This window comes from Rhinolophus sinicus, chromosome 10 (assembly GCF_057876585.1).
Source record: "Rhinolophus sinicus isolate RSI-liver-muscle chromosome 10, RSI-T2T, whole genome shotgun sequence".
Classification (NCBI taxonomy): Eukaryota; Metazoa; Chordata; class Mammalia; order Chiroptera; family Rhinolophidae; genus Rhinolophus; species Rhinolophus sinicus.
In genome coordinates, this window is record NC_142510.1 from 2,663,945 (window position 1) to 2,685,967 (window position 22,023).

The window sequence follows — 22,023 nt, forward strand, 5'->3', positions numbered from 1 at the left end:
GCGAGGCCTCCACTGGGTTTTTTGTGCAAGGGTGCCATCTAGGGGCGCCTCTGTGAATCCCCTAATTCCTCCCACCTCTGTCATTTTTGTAGGGCCAGCCAGGTTTTGCTTTCCCTTGTGTGTTGGCTGCCACCTCCACCACATTACTGATTGCCTGGTGGCGGAGGTCTTAGCATCTGTCCATAGCATCAGGACTTGGCTCTTGATGACCCTTGGATGGGTCAGTAAGATAAATCCATGGGCAGCCTCTTCTGTGCTTCTCCACAGTTACTGCCTCTGGCTGAGCAGCCATTTCAGGCCTCAGAAAAGATCTGCCAAGAGCACTGGGCTCGGAAGGAGAAGTGTGTGAGAAATTTCCAGCAACAGATTGAGACCCTAAACTGTTCATACCACCAGACATGGGGACACCCTAACCCCTGGGACCTCTTCTCCCCATATTGCCAGATTTAGCAAATAAAAAGACAGGACATTCGGTTCAACTTCAATTTCAGGTGAACAACAGATAACTTTTTAATATAAGTATGTCCCAAATATTGAATGGAACATATTCATGCTAAAAAATTCTTTGTTGTTCCCCTCAAATTCTAGTTTAACTGGGCGTCCTGTGTTCTGTCTGACAACCCTATATGCTTGGAGTTGAGCGGGTTGAGGGACTTGAAGCCTGTGTCCTCTCTTGAGACGATCAAACAGAAGGTTAAGCCAGACAGTTCTGGTACAGGTGAGGCTGCCTGAGGTGGGTTGGGGTGGCATTTTGCTTCTCCTTGATATATAGTTGTGGGGACAGAGCCCCAGAAAGCAGTTTCCAGCCTCTCGGCCTCACATAGACAGGTTCTGGCTCAGGTAGTAAATGGCCATCAATGTGATTGGATGGCCATCAGCTGTGGCTAGTTGGCCGTCAGCTGTAACCAGTGAGCCATTGGCCACTAATATAACTGCTGTGGCTAGGCTAGCAGAGAGAGGAAAGAGAAAGAACGGGGGCTAGCAAGGAGATGGCGGCTGGGCTGGCAAGCGTGGATGGCGGTTTGCGGACAGTGTGGATCCAGCCTCCAGTGAGAGTATAGTGCCGCCAGCGAGAATATAGTGGTATGACTCCCCTACCTATGGCTCCGTGGGTGTTCCTTTTTGGCCTCACCATATCCTGCGTTCTTGTGTGGGGAGCGGGAGCAGAGACCCCGCAGGCCTCCCCGCACAACAAATGGCGCAGCGAGCAGGGTCTCCCGCATGACAATAGTTTATTTATTTTCCATCTTTCTTCAGACCACATGTAGGTTTTGGGTTAAAGCCATGGACTTGACTCTGTCCCAACTTTGCAACACTGACGTAGTGGAGTGACTCGGGCAGGTTACCTAACCTGCGTCTCAGGTCTCTCATCCAGAAAACTTGAGGTAACAGTTGTATTTATCTTCCGGGTTGTTGAGAAGATATGGCGACATAATGCTCACGAAGGGCTTAGCAACAGTGCCAGCATTTGGTATAGCTCAGTAAATGGAAACTATTATTATTATTGCTTCGCTGTTTTTCAACACAGCTGGACTCAAAACATACTCAATTTCAGAGGGAGGCATGTCTCCTACTCGCCCACAGGGTCGTGGCGCTTATTAGCACCAAACCAGGCCCTTGCCATTTCTTTATTGGTTACAGCTGCTGGTTTTTGTGGGCCATGGGCTTTCATGCCCTATTGTAGGGGGCCTGGTAATAACCCCACTTCTGTCTAAACTAAAGTCTCAAACTCTGCTACTGGCTCATTTACTCCAAACACTCTTTGAAGCATATCTGTGCCTTATGGTAGAGGGTACCCATATAAGAGATGGGAAACCTCAGGTTTATTTTGAAAGCCTGGCGAGCCCAACTTGGAGGAGGAGTAAGGAAAAGGAGAAATGGAAGCCCTGGAGCTCCGCAGCAGCGCTCATCGTAGGGTCTCAGAAGCGTTTGTCTTCTGAACAGGCGCTTACAGGAAGAGCCCTGGGCTCTGGAGTCTTAGGACCGGGTTCAAATTGTGTCAGCGCTACTTGTGGGTTGTGTCACCTTGAAAAAGCTATGTAGCTCTCTCGGTTTTGGTTTCTTCATCCATAAAATGGGAACGTCATGGAGTGTGGGGGGAAAAATTGAATGGAAAAAATAGATAGGGAAGCATGGCACCCAAAAAAACTCAATTAAGTCTGACTTGATTTTGAGAGAACTTGAAGGCGGTCATGTAACATGTGCTCTGAGTGTGTGGGCAGCAGCTAATATCATAACTTGTGTGTGTGAGTGTATGTGTGCAAGTGTGTGTGTGTTTCTGTGTTTATAATAAGAATGATGTGAGCCACAATATATACTATGTCGGTGACCAAACTGTCCCAGTTTTTCCAGGATTGAGGGCATTCCCAGGATGCAGGACTTAATCGTGTTAAAACCCAGACAGTCTCAGAAAACTGGGATGAATTGGTCATCCTTCTACTGTATGCAAATTGCTTTACAGGCGTTATCTTGTGAAACGTTCAAACCTACCCTCTGAGGTAGGCGCTCACATTGTTGCCATCTACATTAAAAAAAGGACACTTGGAGAGACAAGCAACTTGCCCAAGCCGTGTAGCTAATTAACAGGAAGGGCAGCATCGGAACCCAGACCTGTGCAACTCTAGAGCCCAAGAATTTTAACTACCACACAACGTGCATTTAGACTTCTCCAAAGGCACAGTCCTTTATTGCGACTCACCTCTGCATTCCTGGATCATTGCTAAATACCCTCCGTCTTCCCTTCCATCATCACATTTCCTGCTGCCCAGCTGGGCCTCCAGCAAAGGGAGACACCAAGACACTGAGTGAAGTCAAGCCCAGTCTTGCGTAGGCACAGCGGAGGCCTCTCCTTCCTTAGCAACAGACGCTGAGGCCTGGTTACGGGCCCCAGTGCCCGCGTGCAGCACGTCCGGTGTTAAAACAGCCCGGGGAGGAGAAGAGTGAAGGGTTCAGGCTGCCAGGGGTATTGTTTGGTGGGGTGCTTCCTCCCTATTCCCTTTTTTGTGTGTCACTCTGCTTCCATTTTTCCTCTCCACTGAACTTGGTTCCAAGAGAAGAGCCACTTAATTAGAAGGGAAGAGTGGCCATCGCAGGAGGAGCTGGAAGCACAGCAAAAGCCCAGCAGAACCTCAGTGCTGCTCTGCATTCTCTAGCTTTCCTTTCTCTCTGCCTTTTCTGGTTTTTTTATGGTCCTGTGTGCATAAGTCTTACTCTTCTACCAGGGAACTCCTGAGGGGGCGGGAGTCTGTGACCTCAGAGAGGCAGCCCTGTGAACAGAGCTTTCAGAACATCTGGAAAGTTCCATTTTCTGTGTCATCCCCGTGATGCTATAAGAAAGCGTGAATTTCAGAGCCACTGGCAGGCAGGACAGAAACTGAGAGCTGTCTCTTCATTTTTTAATAGGTCCGGTCAGAACGTACGACGTGAATGACATGGATTGCTCATCTCAGGAGGTATGTACACATTTTAAGGTGTATTTCTTTTTTTTAACCTGTATTTTCAACGTGGGAATATGCGAGTGGGTGGGAAGGGGATGTTTCATAGACCGATTGCCATGTTAGATTCCCTCGACTGAGCAAGTGTGCTAAGCACATTTTTATGTTATGTCCTTTGAAATAGGCTTTTTGCTGAATTAGGCATTTGGGTCCAATCCTCAAGTTTTACAGTGAAAATATGAAGAGTAGATACCTGTTGTTCCTTTCCCTTCCCTTCCAAGGCCATTCGACGGTATGTTCCCTCCCAACAGTTCCCAACATTGGGTACACATCAGAATATCCTGAGGGGCATCTTAGAAACATAGAGACAGGTTCATTCCCCAAGATGCTGATCCAGACGTTTGGAGTGGGGCCCTGGAATCTGTATATTCAGCTAAGTATCGAGTGATTCTGCTGTAGCAAGTCCTCAGGAGAACATTTGGAAATGGTTCTATGAAGCACATGCATACATCACTTATAGTCAGAAATCAGCCACCTGAAAGGAACAGTTCTACCCAATCTCGGTGACAGAATATTGGTGGTTGAAGCCAAGATCCGCTAGCTGGGCATACACTGAAGTGCTCAGAGGAGCATATTCAATAGAAACATTATGAAATTAAAGTAGATTTGTTGATAATGACCCTCTGAAGTGAAAATTCCCAGTAATGTAACAGGACACTTAAGCGTTAGTATTTTTAACAAACCGTTTTTGCATAGCTGGGTAGTTCTTACAAAAATTTCCTTCTCATCCCCTTGAAGACACCCCAGAGAATTCTTAGCTAGGTGTGGTCAAGAAAACCCTTTGTTCTGTTTGGGAATTGATTTCTAGATCTGCCAGTCTTGCGTGTCTCCCATGTGTTCCTGTCCATGGACTGAAATGTTTTCTGCCATCAGGGTATTTGTGGATCTGTGTATATACATCTTAGTCTGTGCCTATGAACTAACTCAGAGTTTAATTTGTTCTTCAGAGGTTTTGCTTCTCTCCATTGTGTTCTGCAGAATGCTTTATGTTGGTTTGCTTTCTTCTTTGTTATCCCAAGGACAGCTTATCTCTTTGTTGGGTGACTCAGCTGCCTCTGTGTCTATCCCTTGGATGACCATCTCCCAGTATGGAGGGACAGAAATAAAATTCACCCTGGCTCAAACCCAAAAGGAAACCTATGGGCTCAAATAACCGAGAAGTCCAAGTTGGATCCAGGGGTCCAGTTGATGTCACTGGGAGTCTGCTTTTCTCCTTCTGGTGGCTCTGGTTTCCTCTATGCTGGCTTCATTCCAAGGAAGACTTTTTCCCACACAAGGAGGCGAAGGAGGAGACAGATTGATGATTGAAAAATGAAGCCTACACAATTAATGGGGATGAGCAAGGTGTTTTGTGGGCAGAACTCTCTGCCCAAAACCTCCCTGGAGGATGTCTTTATTCCTCACCAACCTACAGGCTTGGAAATCTTCCCTCATTCCTAAAGAGTGGCTCTGTTTCCATTTCCCACAGATCCCCAAGAGTGACTCGATACATCACATGAGCCGCTCCCAGATGCGGCCAGAGCTGCCCCCGCTGCCTGCGTCTGCTAACGAGGAGCCATCTGAACTCTACAAGGTATGCTCACGTGGCTGTTGCCCTGCTGCTGGTACTAGTGGGGGGCCAAACAGTCAAGACCTAACAATGGAATTAGTGGCTTTGGTCATTTCAGCCACCGGAAAAGGCTACAGCAGTGAGGTTGAAAGGGCTGTGCCGTAGCTCAAAGGTGAGCTAGAACCTGGCCTTCTCACATTCCTGCTGTGTTATTTAAACTCTCCAAGCTTCTGCATCTTGGACTGTAAAAAGAACAATTATTTCTACCTTATAGGAAGGAATAAAGACAATAGAGATAAATTACCTGACTCACAAACTTACTGTTTATTGAAAGCCAGCTATTGTCCTTGAAAGCATCAGAAATCATGCTCACAGTGGTCAGAGAAGTAAGTACTGTTGGTGTCCATTCAGGAAGTATTTGCACTGAGTTTGTGGAAAGTAGAAAAGGCATGCGGCATGTGGGACTCCGTGAGTCTCAGCGAGGCCACAGCCTGGTGGGCCCCTCCGAGCCCAGGCCCCACAAGAGATGTCCCGATTGTGTCTCACTCTGCATTTCTTCCCTTGTAGATGGTCATGTCGCATAGCTTTCATCCCCCCTTGATGCAACGCACATCGTGGACCCAGGCTGTACCCTTCAAAGAGCAGCAGCACCACCGCGGACCCAGTGACTCCATTGCCAACAATTACTCCCTGATGGCCCAGGACCTGAAGCTCAAGGGCCTGCTGAAGGCCTACCAGCCGGTCACCATCAGTGCCCCTAAGGAAAGGGTCGTTCAGAAGCTACCATCAGGTATTTGTGGCGGGGTGCCATACCAACTCAGGATGGGGCTTTGGTGTGAGATGTGTAACGCTGGGTTCTAGTGGCTCCACCTTTTGCTGCAGCTAACTTTGGGTAACCTCCGAGAGCCTCAGTGTTCTCATCTGTGAAATGGGATTGATTGTAATGGCTAACCTTACAGTTACCATGCACCAAGCACTATTCTCTGTCACTGGTGTTATTGATTGCTGTATGACCCGTTACCCCAAAACGTAATGGTCTAAAACAACCACCATTTATTATCTTATGATTTCTGTGGGTCAGGAATCTGGACATGACTTACCTGGGGGGTTCTGGCTCAGAGTCTCTCACAAGCATACAATCAAGGTGTCAGCCGAGGCCCAGTCATCTAAAGGTCATTAGGGAAGAATCCTCCTCCAAGAGCACTTACGTGCTCAGGTTTGTGCTGCCTCTTGGCCGTAGACATCAGCTTCTTGCCACTTGGGCCCCTCCATAGGGCAGTTCAGGACATAACTTCTGGCCTCCCTCAGAGGGAGCAAACGACAGGGCAAGAGAGAGAAGAGAGCCAGCAAGACAGAAACCACCCTCTGTTTGGAACTTAACTTTGGAAGGGACATTTTATCACTTTCGTCATATTCTGTTTATTAGCAGTGGGTTTGCTAGGCCAAGCCTACACTCATGAGGACTTCACAGGGTGACACCAGGAGGCGGCGGGGGTCATTGGGGGCCACCTTGGAAGCTGCTGACCTAGTACTTTATAAGTATTCATTTATTTAATCCCACTGGGTACACGTATATCTGCCTACGGGTATTTAGTAATTTTTGTTAGACCTATGTTGGAGCTTCTCAATCTGCCCTCTGTCTCAAACGCATATTTTGAGTTCTTCTCAAACTTTACTTCAAACTTCTCATATTTTTCATTTTTCTCTCTGCGCTGTATGGGGGTGAATTTCTCATTGATATCTTCCGATTCACTAATTTGCTCTTCAGCTCTGTTCAGTCTTGAGTTTATCATGTCTAATGGATGCTTTTTGTTTTAATGACATCTTTTCATTTTCAGGCTTTCTAATTGGCTCCACTCAGGGGTGCCACCCCAGCCTATTTCTTACTGTATTATGGGCATAGCCCTTTCACTCTCATTTGGAGCATCTTAAACATTTATTTTGGAACAATGTTGGTATTGCTATATTATTTCCATTTGTAAATCCTATTCCTTGATTGCTGAGTTCAGTGGCTGTCTTTTCTAATAGTGGTTTTTCTCATGTGTTCTTGGATCTTAGTTTGCAGTCTTATGTGGAGAGTCTTTTTCCTTCTTGCTGCATGCATCCTCCCCGTTTTTTATTGAGGTGTAATTCACAGACAATAAAAGGCACAGATCCTAAGTGTTCTCTTCAGTGAGTTTCGACCATTCTTTATACCATATAATGACCACCCTGACAATGTACAGGGCATCTCTGTCTCTAGCGAAAGCTCCCTTGTGCTCCTTTCCAATCAGTTCTCTCCCCTACCCAACCCCATCCTGCTCCAGAAGGGCCACTCTCTGCTTTCTGTCACCATTGATTAGCTGTGCTCGTTCTCACATATAAATGTAATCATATTTACATTGGCTGTCCTCTTTTCATCCTTCTTAATCTAGCTTCCCCCTGCCCCCCCCCCCCCCCCCATATATCTTCATCTGGCCTCTTTGGCCCACATATTAGCACCAGATCTTATGTTGGTGGCTTGGGGCTCCCATCCTAAGGTGATATTTGGGGATCCCAAAATTGCTCAGATCTGGTCCGTGAGGCAGTGTGGGGCTTGGCCACGTACGGTCAGCCTTTCTCTGCTCTCTGGCCACCATGGGAATTGATACGTGTGATTTTTCTGCATGGCAGGGCTGCTATCTTTCCAACCTGTCTTCGTGGGTAGAGCGGTCTTGCTTCAGTCCTGGATTTATGCTGTGAGAGCAGCTCCAGTTCCCCACAATCGTGGTGTGCTTTCCAATTCTGTTATTCCCCCAGGTATCAAACAGTTATATCATTGCTCCCCCAGGAGTCAAGCACCTACGTCTGCCTGCTTCTGGACACTGAAGCCAACTTTATGATTTTGACTTCACACTGTATTTATTTCTGGTCCACACAGAAAAGCATCTTGTTGAATAATACAATGTCCTTTTAATTTTTAAAGAGTATTTAGTCTATTACTGTTCTATTTGGAGTAGATTGATGAGCTTAAAGTATGAACTCAAAATATATCTTGAGTCTTCAGTTCTCTTTGATTCGCTCAAAATGTCAAGTTGGTATTAGCATGTCTTTAACACTTCTCTATTGCTTGTTAATTTCCTTAGGCTAGAGACTTAAGCAAGTAACCGTATCTAGTTAAAGCTTAATAATAGAGTTTTCATCATTTGTCAAATTTATTTGTAGTTATCTTCTGTTTATTGCAAATGATACTGTTTTTCTATTTGCAATAATTATGTTTATTGCAAATGATACTGTTTTTCTATTTGTGATAATCATAATGTTCCCTTTAAAACAAATATATAAAGTTTAAAAGTCTGAATCTATTTAAAGAAAAATATTAAACAATAATACACTTGGCATTTAGAAAACAGCATACCAGGTTGGAGAGTGAATTAAGCAGACATGTATGAATATGTGTCAAATGTGTGGATGAGTGGAAAGTGTGTTCATGCCCATTTCACAGTTGGGGAAGCTGAGGCCTAGAGCAAGGAAGTCATTTTTTCAGGGCTGCACAGGTAATTGTGGGCAGGTGGGACCAGAGCCCACATCTCCTGCCTCATCCCTCCACACCAAGTCCCCCCCTTATATGCTCCTGGACTGTGCTGAGGTTCACACCCTTGTGGATAGAGGGTGGCCCAAGGCCACTGCCCAGCACCGATGTCTTTCTTCTCCACTATTCTAGCACCTGAAAGCTCATCAGAGCCCAACAAGAAGAAAATGAGGTTCTCCCCCGCAGACAAAGAGGAGCCCACTGGGTAAGGTGTCCCTTGGGTACAGGGGATTTCAGGACACCAGGCTGAGCCAAAGATGGCCATGGTCTCATAAAGCTGTGCTCTGCTTCCTGGCTTCAAAGCATTCCTAGACGCCCAGTAACAGATGAGTTTTTTCCACACACCCCCTTAACCCCAAATTTTTTTAGGCTCTAAATAAAAATAACCAATTGAGCAAAAGCGAGGCTCCCATACCTATGAAGTGTTCCATGGTTAGAGGTCATCTTTGAAGGACGCACCCTGCTGCTAGAAGCATGTGTCCTGTTACACGAAGGACAGGGGCTTCCACTGCACAAGGACACCCACCTGGTTGGAGCTTGTCGGCCTGACACCACAGCACCTCTGCACAGAACCAAGGGCTGAGCTGTGACTTCTTTTCAGGACCGGGTTGACCTGCAACCTCTTAATCTCCTTACCCAGGAAGAAGGAGGTGGGGACCTTTTTGACCCTGCCGGGAAGCAGACCCATGAGTCCAGAAGAACAGATTAATGTGATGCTACAGGAGGAGATGGAGATGGAAAGTAAAGAAGCCAAGCCGTCTGAATCAGACTTGGAGGTACATTCTTGTTCCTTTCTTTTTCCCAATTGGGTGAGTATTACTCTTGGCATCTCAGTGATTCTAAACAGGTAGAACAGCAGAGTCACCCCGGGCATGTTTTACAATCCCAAAGTCCAGAGCCCACGACAGACTACTGAGTGAGGGAGTGTGTGTGTGTGTGTGTGTGTGTGTGTGTGTGTGAATAAGTCTTAGAAATCGGGGCCTTTGGGTCCTCTTAGAGTATCGGTTGCAGAACAGTGACCCACACGCTAAGGTTACCAGACTTTGAAAAACAAAACACAAAATAGGACACCAGTTAAATTAGAATTTCAGATAAACAACGAATCATTTTTTAGTGTAAGTATATCCCAACACACCCTGTATTTTACCTGGCAACCGTACTGTGGCCTGAATTTGGCCTATAGATGTGTTTTGAAAATAAGGCAACTCTCACATAAACTAGATTTCTAACCTCTCTTGAAAAAAATTAAGTTATTTGAAGCTGAGAAGTAGCTGCCTTCTTTAGATGGGAAATACATTCCAGTTTATCACAGTCTCCACCATTCCTTATTATTTTCTTATGTCCAGACAACTTTCGCTTATTAATGTTACCTGCTTGGTTCCAGGTAGATTTCTGAGTTTCTAAACCCTATCTTTAAAGAAGAACAACAAAACTTTAAAACAAACAGCTCGTGAGTTTATACTATACAGTGAAATGAGTAACAGTGAAAACTCACAGTGACGGTATGCTGTGCACAGAATCTGTCCGATGTCCTAGAGATGTCTGACCCAGTCAAGACTGGGGTACTCTGATATTCCTGTTGTCCAGGTCTGGAAATTGGGGTATAGGCTGATTCAACACCTTGCTCAAGGTTATGCAATTAGTAAGAGGCACAAAACTAGGACTTAGGCCAGGTCTGGCTGATGCCAGAGTCTCTGAGCTCTTGGGAGCTACGCAGAATTTCTCAAAATTGACTGGAGATGAGAATCACTTGGGGTACTTGTTTAGAAAAACCCCAGACTGCCTGAAGGTCGGGGGGAGGTCTGTGAATCTGCATTTTAACAAGAGCCTCTCTCCCCATGTCAGGCAGTCCTTATAATGCGGGAAGTGTGGAAGTGTGTTATAAGCAGCTTCCATTAGGTTTGGAGCAAGGTGAGTTCAGCCTTTTTTGGCCACGGACAATTGGCACTGAAGCAGAAAGCTGATTTCAGACCTTTTTCCTGCACTTGGTGCTTCTCATTCATCTGAAATGGCTCATTTCTAGAGCCATTCAGCCATCCAGCAGCTAAGAGGCAAGCCCTAAATAAATAAACCTTCCTGAAGTCAACAGGTCACAGGGGCCATTTTTGTTCCGTTTGGCATTTGTGTTGCTTTTCTAAACTCAGAAGGCCATGGTTGGATTAGAACTATCGTTAAGTCTCACTTGGACTTGGGGAATTTTTTTCCCCCGACTGCCAGCTACAAGCACAGGGTCAGAACGCTCTGTGGATGGTCACTGTTGCTGAGCAGAGGGAATTATTTGAGTCCATTTGAGGAGCTTGTCATTCCTCCCGTTAGAGCTCATCGAATATGCTGCCTTGCCTCCGGCCTCAGTACTCACTCCTCCGTTCCTGTCCGCATGGCGTTTGCCAAGTCCTTCCTTCCACCCCACTGAAATCTCTCGGGCTTTGGTTGAATCCTCCAGAGTCGTGGGAAAAACTTAGTGCAATGAGTGTGAAGTCACAGGCCCGGAAAGTATGACTGTCAGCGAGTGAAGGGTGGGAATGGGTGCTGTGGGAACTGCCAGGTGTGGGCAGGTGGGCACAGCACGCCAACCATGATCCATTTTTTTCTGGCCGTTTGTTTATGGAAGAGATACTATTACTATTTGACCAATGGAATCCGAAGAGACATGATTGCTCCAGAGGACGGCCAAGTGATGGTGCGGATTTCAAAGTTGATTTCGAACACGCTGCTGACAAATCCCTTCCTGGAACCCCTGGTGAACGACCTCGTGGAGGAGAAGAAAAATGACTATTACAGCAGCCTCATGAAAAGCATCGGTAAGGCTGGGCGGCAGCAGGCCGGGGGGTCTCCACGTGCTGACCTCTGAGTGTCGGGGCTCAGGGCACAGTGGGCTCCGGGTCCCTGCTTGCTAACCGAGCGTGCGCCTGTTGGTGACAGTTGATTACATCCTCATGGACCCAGCGGAGAGAAAGAGACTCTTCATCGAGAGTGTGCCCCGCACGTTTCCGCAAAGAGTGATCCGGGCCCCTGTGCCCTGGCACAGCGTCTATCGGAATGCCAGGCAGTGGAATGAGGAGCATCTACACACAGTGAATCCCATGATGCTCGGCCTGGAGGAGCTGTGGTTTGCAGAGTAAGGAGGCCCCCCTTCCCCTCTCTTCGTTGCTCACACACACACGAGGACATCTTATGCTGGGCACTGTGGCACAGCCCTGCCCTTGATGTGAAATGACGAAACTCCTAGACCCATGAGGCATAGGAACTGTAAGTGACAGTCTCCACGCAGGGGTCAGTGGTCCTCCTCGGGGCTCCCTGGCACCCCTGTCTAAGCACTGGGGTGTCCTGGTGAAGAGCACAGATGTGGGGCCAGCCTGCCCAGGTCCTGATCGTAACCCTGCTGCTTCATAGGTAACATGGGATGTTACGTCCCATCTCTATGCCTTGCTTCCCTTGTCTCTATTTGGGATAATGAGGGCCCCCACGTCCTAGCATTGGTGGGAGGAATCAGTAACCTACTACATGCGAAGTACTTAGAGCAACGCCTGATACAATACCCAGGAAGCGTTAATCAGCCACTACCTCCATGATGACCCGTGTCTCGCTGAACTGTAATTGCATATTTACTCGCTGTGTCTCCCTGACCTATGAGACATGGGGGCTTGCGTCTTATTCCTCCGTGTAACTCAGCGCCAGCACGGGCATGGCAGGCAGTGGTCTCAGTCAAAGTCACGCATGACAAATGGGCCACAGGAACAGTAGGTGTGCAGAGGAGGGGTGAGTCCCTTTTTTTCTCTTTCATTTTTCTAAATTGAGGTATAATTCACACATCATAAAATTTACCCTTTTAAAATGTACAATGCAGTCATTTTTAGTGTAGGCACAAATTTTACTACCCTCACCACTGTCTAATTCAAGACTATTTTCATCATCCCCAAAAGAAACTATGTGCCCATTGACAATCACTGCCCATTCTCCCCACCACTCAGCTCCTGGCAACCGTTAATCTGCTCTCTGTCTCAGTGGCTTTGCCTATTCTGGACATTTCACATCAGTGGAACCACACATGTGACCCTTTGTGTCTGGTATCTCTCACTGAGCATCATGTTTCCCGGGTCCATCCACACTGAACGTGTGTCAGTGCTTCACTCCTCTCCTGGCTGCGTTCTCTTCCATTGTTTGGCTGCACCACATTTTGTGTATCCATTCATCAGTTGCCCTGGGGAGAGAGACTGGCCTTCTTCTGTGTGCCTTTCCAGAGGGGGTGCAAATCCTGGTGGGAGAATAAGGCCACCAGAGTTCACTGAAAGGTCAGGCTAATGAAACGATGAGCTGCCACCATCTGGGCTCTTTATTAGAAAAATTAGAGGCAAATATGTTTACTTCATTTTTATTGACTGAACATAGTGCAAATATTTTGTTTTGGGGAGGATCTCTATGTAGCTCAGAACATGTTTCATCTTGGAGGACTTATTTGTTTTTCACGTTCTTAATTTTACCTCTGACTTTAAAACGAATCGTGGGGAAAGTCAACCTAGGATGGAGCCCACCAATGACAAGAAATAAGCACATTCCTTCTTTGAACTGAATTCAGTTTTCTAAAGCATTGGAGGTGCCAGTCAGGACCCTGAAAAGAAAGGTAGTGATTGTCTAACGAGGCAGAGATGTATAGGATATAGGGCTCTGAAAGTAGACTGCCTGGGCTCTGGCTCTTGCTCTGTCATTATTGAGCCATGTGATTTGGGGGATGTTACTCTCTCTGGGCCCGTTTCTTTATATGCAGAGTGGGGATAACAACAGTACCTACCTCATGGGGGTGCTGGGTCAGTGCTTAGCCCAGCACCAGGCATAGTGCAGCTCGTACATGAAGGTACTGCCTGAACTACAAGCATGTTGACGGCCTCCAAAAAGAAAGTGACCTAGAAATTAACAAGGAGGTAAGTCTTAGGGCTGGTAAACTTGCCAGGAGTCTAATGCCAAGAGGATTTGCGTGTGTTTCATTTGATCATGTCCTGAAGATGGCAAGTTCCTGAACCTGTAGCCTCCGATGAGAAGAAAGCATTCTTACCCCCTGCCTTTCATGGCTCCCAGCAGAGGCACAAAAGTGAGCCAGAATCATTTAAGAGGTTTTTGTCAGCGGAACCAGAAAATCAGCAGTTAGAAAGGTTTGTTGAGGAAATGATGCAGAGTCATTTTCTTACGTGACCTGCACTGTTTCACTTCAAAGAATCATACTAGTGATCGGTGAAGGGTGAGACATTTGGAGGACAGATGAGGGTTGTGATCTGAAGAAAGCGTAGATTTTCTGGCCACTGGGGGAAGTTTGTCTGGATTCAATTAAAGATACGTAACATAATCATCAGAAGGTGACGAGGGCCACACGAGGATTGGATACCAACGTATACGGTGAGTGAGGTCCGTGGGTTCTGGCCTTCCCCGGCAGTGCTTTGTGACTGACCCGGCAAGGTGAAGGCTAAGTTCACCACCCCCACCAGAAAGAAACAGAAGTGTAGGCTGCCGGATTTTAGGAGGAAGAGGAGACGTGCCTCAGGTCATTACAGTGGGTGAGGAAAATGAGCAACGATCTCGCTGGGGAAGTGATAGGCATTGAAAGAGTGGTTTATAAATGAATGGAATTGATGTCGGGAAGAGAAACGGTGGCCCTGTGAGCTAAACAGGCCTTGGTAAGCGTGGCGAAGGGCAACTCATCCACTGATCAGAGAAGCAGAGGAGGATGAGAGTGTCACAGAAGAGGGAAGGAGATTCATGTGTTCATTTCACAAATATTTATTGAGCGCTGGCATCGTGTGAGGCACAGTGCCAGGGGAGGCTGTGCATCTTGGTGAACCTGCCAGCTGTTGGGGGTAGGTCCAAGGGGGTTTTTGGGGTTTAGACCAAAGCCGGCTTCTTTAGTAGCTCAAGAGCCCACTTGATCGTGAAGGTGGGACTCTGCTCAGTCCTCTGTGTCTTCACTGTTGTAAATAATTTTGATTTGTTCACTTGATATCCCAGTTCCCAGCCAGCTAGACACCAAGTTGGTGCCCAAACCCCCCTCCCCAGATGGGTTACCCAGAGCACAACACAGGTAGGGTCAGTAAACACCTGTGAGTTGGCACATTTATCTACTCTTTGCCAGAGTTCTTGTAGACACTCCATTCCCTCCTCCGAGGTCCAGATTTCTCAGATATACTTAGCTGTGATCTGATCAAATCTCCTCTCATTGAAAAACGAGCAGGGATGCCCTTTGAGCCCATCCTATCCAATTTGCTGTTAAGTGCCATCTCAGCTTAGGCAGTTGCTCCCTCTCTTTTGGCAGATTTAAAGACCTCCGGTTTGTGCGAACAGAGGAATTATTGGCGGGAAAATTGCCTCTGCAGCCGCAGGAGTATCGGGATGTGATCCAGAAACATTGCATGGAAGCCCGCCAGATTCTTCTCAACAAGTCAGTATCGGGCCTCAGAGTGGGGCTGTGTCACACGAGCGCAAAGATGGAAAACTCTCTGAAGTGAACACTGGTTTCCAACCTGGGGTCTGCACAGTTCACTGACTTCCCTTCTTCTTTGTCTGCTTCCTTCCATGTCCCCATCCCCTGGCAGTCTTTGCATTTGCTTGTCCACTGATCTTCAACCCCCACTTCTCGGCTCCCTCTGCCTCTGTGAAACGCAGTTCCCTCCTCTGAAATCCTCATGGCCTTGCTGGGTTACAGGACAGTGCGTTTGAATGGCTGGTGTTCAGGTGGCCCAGATAAACAGCCTCAGGGTTCCAAGGTTAGGGGTTTTGGGGTCACTTAGACAGTTCCTTTTTCTTTACAAATGCAGGTGGGACTGTGTCGAGAGCCGGAGAAATTCCCTCATGTAAAATGATGATGAGAATCCCTACCCTTGGCTTTTGATGACCAGAGAATATGCATGTGTGATGGCGGGCACACAGCAGCTACTCAGGAAATGTGATAATTACCTCTGAGACTGTGACCCCTTCTCTGGCAGCTAGTGTAGCAGTTTTCTAGCAATCAGAAAAGAAACGTGAGAGGATGAAAAGGCTGGTAGTTCCCACTGGGAATGAGAAACTGGGGGAAGAGAGACGAAAGGAACAATGAGGCATCCATGTCTCCTTTCGGTTTTCTAATTTCTGCTCTCAACTTCTGAACAGTCTCTGCCACACTGGAGTTTGTCCTCCCGCGTTCTCTTCCTTTTCTGCCCTTTCTCTCCTTACCCGTAAAGTCTGAATGAGAGGCCAGGCATTTGCCAGGGAGAGAAGTTGCACAAAACGTTCCAGTTCCTCACGCCCCTTCCCCCCAATCTCTGATTGTAATGAAAAAGCTATAGCCTCTCAGTAGAATGTGTCACCAGTATCCCCTGTCCATTTTGTCATTGCTAATGGAGGAGTAATCTCTCTATTCAAATCTTACTACTTTCTAGGAAAGGGTTGTGGGCAGGTGAGGTGGCCCGGAATGGGAAAGTGCTAATTTGCAAAGCTGCTTAGTGGGAAAGGAGCCATCGCCCTTGCCGCAGAGGGTGGGGAATGGCTGAGGGGACTTCTCAGAGCTCAGAAGAGGTTCTCCTTGGATGCCCTCTTGTCTCTCTCTCCAGGTGGATCCCCACCTGTGCCCAGCTTTTTGTCTCACGGAAGGAGCAGTGGGTCCATTTTGCTCCCAAGAGCGACTACGACTCCTCTCAGAACATTGAGGGATATTTTGCTTCTGTCTCATCTTTCATGTCACTCCAGCTCAGAAATCTGGTCATTAAGTCTCTCGAGGACCTCGTTTCCTTTTTCATGATATACAAGGTATGTAGGGGGCCGGAAGGAGGTCCTTTCGAGGGGAAACAACCACAATAGACTCAGGATTCCGTCACGTAAAATTCTTTATTCGCACACATATCAGGTCATTATTAGTTTATAAAAATGATTTCTATGAATACACAGCAAGCTTTCCAGGCATAATTACCTACTACTAAATTGGTGAAAATCTACCGAAGTGTAGACATTGTTAAGAACATTTAAAGATGGAATAAAATGGAATATATACCTTACAGTAGGAGGAGGAGTCACTTTTTCATCCTCCCTTTAAGGGGTTGGAAAAAAGTTTGTTATCAGCCTTTGGCGTGATGCTTGGGGAGTGTTGTGTGTATCGTTGCAGATGCTGACTTCTGTTCTTCACCTTTGAAAGGGGCACCCCTAAGAACAAAAGGCTTTGTTGACCTGGTTAATTACTTCCTTCATGAAACCACTTCAGTTGTGCTCGCTTCGGCAGCACATATACTAAAATTGGAAACTACTTCAGTGACGTTGAAATAAAAACCAAACACACTAAGTTCTAGTTTTCAAAGTGTCGTAGCAGCCCCTAAACTTGGGTAGTGCAGGGATCCAGGGAGATTCTTCTGGATTTTAAACCATCCGGACATTTTACCTTAAACAGTAATAAAAACTTAAAATTGCCTGGGCATAAAATGTTACGTTCTAAACATTTTTCCAAATGGAATAAAGTTGAATAATTGACCCTCTGGCTCAAAGAACAGAGAAACCAAGGCTGCTGAATGCAGCATGCAGTGTTAGCAGCCTAATAAGGACCGATCTCTAGGTGTCACTATAATTCTCTACTTTGCTCAGCAGAAGAGACTCAGAAGTGCGCACAAATCACACTCTAAAATTCCACGCGGAGGAAACAACAAAATCTTCCTATGCCTGAAAGAAGGGGGAATTTATGGGTATTTGATACATAGTCGGTGTTCAACAAATGTCAGTCATCCTTAAACGGATCTAGAAATGTCTAAAAGCAATTAGTCAGACAAGTACTTTATATTAATAGCTGCCCTATGGCAATTTCATTAGGCACTGTTGTTTATGAGTTTTCTTGTATGACTAGCCTGTGTAAAGAGTTAGGAATAGATCCAAGCCAATATTTCTGTTACAGGAAGGCTGACATTTTGAGTGTCTAAAATAGACTGTATGCTCATTAGCAACTCATTTGAGGTAGACAGATAACTAATTATACTTTTGGATTCAGTCAAAATTTTCTTGTTGGTCACCTGCTATGTGCCGAATGCTATCTTGGATATTTTGGAAGAGAGAGACGGTTCAGACACAGATCCTGCCCTCAAGTTTAGAGTAGAAAAGATGAGCTAAATCTCTCCGAGCAAGGTAAAATACCACGTGGAAGTGGAAATATGGGAAGTTTGGAAGTAGAAGAGATTACATCTTGCTAGGAAACAGGGAGGCTTCCCAGAGGAGGCGATTTTGAGCTGAAATTGAAAGATGGGAAGGATTTGGAAATTCGATGCAGGAATTTCCCAGCAAAGTAAACATTCTGAATGAAAGCTTTGGGGAAAGAGAGAGGATGAGCTCAGGCTGGGCTAAGCCATCCCGAGCCCTTATCTGAAACACGAACAGTGCATGATACCCTCCATTTCCTTCTTGGGTGTTCATGTCGTCCTGGGAACGGGTGAAATCCGCTCCGTTGGCTCTGGAAGGTCCCACTGTGTGACCGTCGCTCTGTCTTCTGTCTCCTGAAGGATGGGAACGATTTCCAGGAGCCTTACCAAGAGACGGAGTTCTTCACACCTCAGCTGATCAGGATCAACCTGGAGGTCAATGAGCCCATTATCGTCTTCAATCCATCCTTTGATGGCTGCTGGGAGCTAATACACAACTCTTTCCTGGAAATTATTAAGAACTCTGAGGGGATCCCCAAGGTACAGTATTCGCTTCGTCATCCATTTGTACTTTGAGTTACGTATTGCGTAAAATATATTTTAGATGGCTGTTTGTACCAGATGTTCAATGAGTGGAGTTTCACTTGGGGTGATCTATCCCAAGTGCACCCTCCGTGACCCCAGAAAGAGGACTTGGGCCACAGAGAGATACTCATGCTTCCCAGAACTGGGCATTGACAGTTCCTGTGTGAGCGAGTAGAGCTCCCCGCATGGTGCCAACCTCAAAAGGGCAGGTGTGTCCCAAGCCATAGCCAACGTGGGGTGGTCATTCACGAAGGAGCAATTGCCATGAACTTGCCAAGAATCTTCATAAAACTATACCTGACTCAGCTCTTGAAGTTCCAGATGTTTGTCGGTTTAACCACTTTGATGTCGAGGGCAGAGACTGAAGCCTCCCCTCCTGACCCAAGCGCTTTCCAGTTTCCTTTCCGGGTTGAATTGCTCATCTGATATGTAGACATGTGTTAGCAGACGTAGGACTGGGCAGAGTCACCCATGCGACTGTGACTCTTCGTGTTCCGTATTCTTCTACTTCCCTTGGGTGGTTGAAGGTAGCAAGGGGGCCAGTGTCAGACCTCACATAGGGAAGGGAACTGTGGGGTGTTTCTGTTTCCCTGCCTACTCCCTCCCCCGGACTTCCATTATGTGTGATGCGTGGATACCCTTATGCACTGTTCTCCTTGCAGTTCTGTACTTCCAGGATTGGTCCTAAGAGCTCAAGGTTCAAGTTGGGGTTTGTAGGGAAGCATGTGAAACCAAATGCTCTGGTTGATTCCACCAGAGAACTCTGAATTTGGGGTTTTGAACTGAGCTGAGCCTGGTTAACAAGAAACCCGGGTGTGTGGAGGGGAAAGAAACAGCAGGCAGCTCTCCTACAATCAGTATCCCCAGGAAGGAAATGAAAGAGAAGACCCTGTAATTTGGAAGGATAAGTGTGGGGCTTGGGGACAGATAAAGTACAGACCACACGACCTCTCCTTCACCACTGCTGATCAGCAGTGTTTGCAGGCAGCTGTGCTGGGAGACCCCGAGGCTCACGGTCTGCTCCCGCAAACAGCCCGGCTGGGGCTGGTAGGAGATTCAATGGATATAATGCTTAAGACCACACAACCACAGGTCACCGTTTGTTCCACGTTTGAAAGCTAGGCCCAAGTGATTGCCAATGACTTCATCAGATTAGGAGAAAAAGCTGCCCAGGCCCCGAGTTCTCCATCCAGAGACATGCACAGCATTGGGTCCTGCCCCGAACCCCTCAGACTTCTCTCCTGAACTGCGCAGTGAGAATGTGAGAGTAATCGCTCCGCTTGAGTATCTAAGAGGAGCAACAGATGGACAGTACCTCCACCCCTACCAGTCCTGCCTTATTTATGGTTAACCATGAATTTTTAAAGTTGGGGAAAACGTCAGCATGAGATGTTTGAAAATAGCTGTCAGGGTGCAGAAGGAAAGCATATTTGTGGGAAAGTTACTGAAGGAAACCAAAGCAAATGTTAGCAAATATTTGTCTTAGCGGAAAAAAAAAACAAGAGAGAAGAAAACCTGAGAGAAACATGGATGCTGTACTGATTTAATACTGATTGACTGAGTGAAGAGAGGTGAAAGGCATAAATAAAACGAAGCTGGATGAGGTAAGGGAAGGGTTTTCTAAAGCTAAAAATGCACTAAGGAGTTAAACCAGCATTAGCAGCCGTTACTTTCATAATCTGAAAAACACATATGTTACTATGGGAAGAGCTGCTCAGGCCAGTCTCTCTCCTGGTGGGAGAATTTTCTCACTCAAAGTGCCAGGGAAATGCCAAAGTTGAAGTGTTGCAGGCATCAGCACCAAGGGTGATGACAGAACCAAGAAGTCCAGGATCAGAGAGCGAGGAAGATAAGAGACAGTGACAGTGATGACCCAAAAGGCTGCCGTTGTTCTCAGCTCAGTTCTGCAGCTGGTTCTGCAGGGTGCGGGAGAACCAGCCACGTTTAAAGGGCAACAGGAGGCAACATTTCCTGTTTCGATAGAAGACTTCTCCCCAGGAGAAGGAAGCACCAGCTGTGGGGCCCTAACCCATTCCGTCTACACGCTCTATGACCCCCCATCTCCTGTCTTCAGCCACCGGCCACAGCAGAGAAACCTGGCACTGGCTTACAAACCTTTGGACTGACCCAAGAGGGAAAACGCAGATTGCAGACGTTTGCACTTCTTTTGCCCCCTTCTAATTCGATGTTTTCTCATCAATAGCACATAGCTGGTGTAACCCAGGAAAGCACTCTGAGGTCTGTTCTGACAGTGATCACCAGAAACTTCCTTAGCGGCCAGGGCAGTGGAAGGTAGTGGGTCCCCAGCGGGGACTTTGCAGCCTTCACGAGTGATGCCAACGAGAACGTTTCTCAGAGACGTACACATGCCATCGAGAAGTTGGAGCGTTTGAATTTTCACACGAGATACTCTTTGTGCCTCTTGGTGATAAAGTCATTGCTTTTTTCCCCTCTTTGAGCTGAGAAAGGAATCTAGTATATCTCTCCTTTTCTTCAGATGAGAAAGCAGGAGTCCAGAGAGGAGAATTAGCTTACCTAAGGTCACACAGCCAGTCAGTGGCTGAGTCAGGATTAGAACCCTTATCTCTAGTGGCTTCTCATTGGAGAGAAAAAGGGATGGGAGGGCGGGGCGAGCACCGCCATAATATCCATTCGCTCGCACAGTATTGATTGAGCATTTACTGTGTGCCAAGCTCCTGGTGGGCCTGTCACAATAGTGACAAAGTCAAATGTGATCCCAGCCTTCGTGAGCTAGAACAGCTCGTTACACATTCATTTAACGACAGCTGTGATGAGGGCCGAGTGGAAAAAGTTGTGAACTTGAAGCAGGGAAACCTAACATCCACTGGGGTCTGGGGGACTCTCTAAGGACATGAGACTTGAAAGGAGCAGGGATTAGAAAGATGGATAATCCTGCAAGAGGGAGAGAAGAGAGGGCCCGACCTGTCCAAGGGGAAGTGGAGTAGGGCTGCAGATGGGGTCCTGGAAATGAGCCCGCTGTAGGGCTTGGCATTTTGATGTGTCTCCCTTCTCGTGTCTGGTGGACGTCTTGTGGCATCCAAAGGTGGTTTCTACTCTTTAGGTGGAATCTGTCCTGTTCTCAGAGTTGAAAGGATGTAATCTGATTCTTCGAACCGTTAACCCTGAAGAAAAACTGGTTTCTGATTTTGTGGATCAAGCTTTCGTGGTATTTCAGAAAAACCAAGTTGGTCCCCACAAGTAAGTTGTGACTTAGTTATTAGCCTTTGGGCCATTGGTTTAGAATTCTTAACCATCGTCAAGTGAACAATCACTGTTCCATGCACCTGAAATAAGACGTGATAATAGCCAGTACTTACTCCCGTGGGCTATCTCCATTTTACAGATGAGAACACTGTCCGCTTCCCAATGTGACGCAGCAAGTCAGTAGGAGAACCAGAATTCCAGTTCAGTTCCAGGCCCACCTCCATTATCTGAAAGCCTTGAGGCCAGACAGGCTTGGGCATTTGGGAATTTCCGGGTTTTACACCAGTGACACAGGCACGTGTCCTGTACTGTGGCAGGATCTGGGGCCGCACCCCATGACCGAACATGGACATTTCTGCAGCGACCACTGAATATTCACACCAGCGGCCTCACATCCATTCAGGGCAGCTTTTGCTGTCAAACGGATCTTGAAGCGACTTCCTCTTTTCAGAGCTTCGTGGACTTGGGGCTGAAAGCAAAGGGACTGAG

The 22,023-nt window shown here is 46.9% G+C and overlaps 1 protein-coding gene across 1 annotated transcript in view; it reads left to right on the plus strand.

The window, feature by feature from the left end:
* Positions 1–3,407: 3,407 nt before the first annotated feature.
* DNAH3 (dynein axonemal heavy chain 3) overlaps positions 3,408–22,023 on the plus strand; it is a 109,079-nt gene continuing 90,463 nt past the window's right edge. The window contains exons 1-11 of the mRNA XM_074323111.2: positions 3,408–3,452; positions 4,963–5,067; positions 5,611–5,833; positions 8,726–8,798; positions 9,234–9,369; positions 11,205–11,394; positions 11,516–11,711; positions 14,892–15,017; positions 16,165–16,360; positions 18,085–18,264; positions 21,392–21,528. Of these exons, the coding sequence (XP_074179212.2) occupies positions 3,432–3,452; positions 4,963–5,067; positions 5,611–5,833; positions 8,726–8,798; positions 9,234–9,369; positions 11,205–11,394; positions 11,516–11,711; positions 14,892–15,017; positions 16,165–16,360; positions 18,085–18,264; positions 21,392–21,528 (1,583 nt within the window). The 5' untranslated portion in view covers positions 3,408–3,431. The remainder of the gene's footprint in view (positions 3,453–4,962; positions 5,068–5,610; positions 5,834–8,725; positions 8,799–9,233; positions 9,370–11,204; positions 11,395–11,515; positions 11,712–14,891; positions 15,018–16,164; positions 16,361–18,084; positions 18,265–21,391; positions 21,529–22,023) is intronic.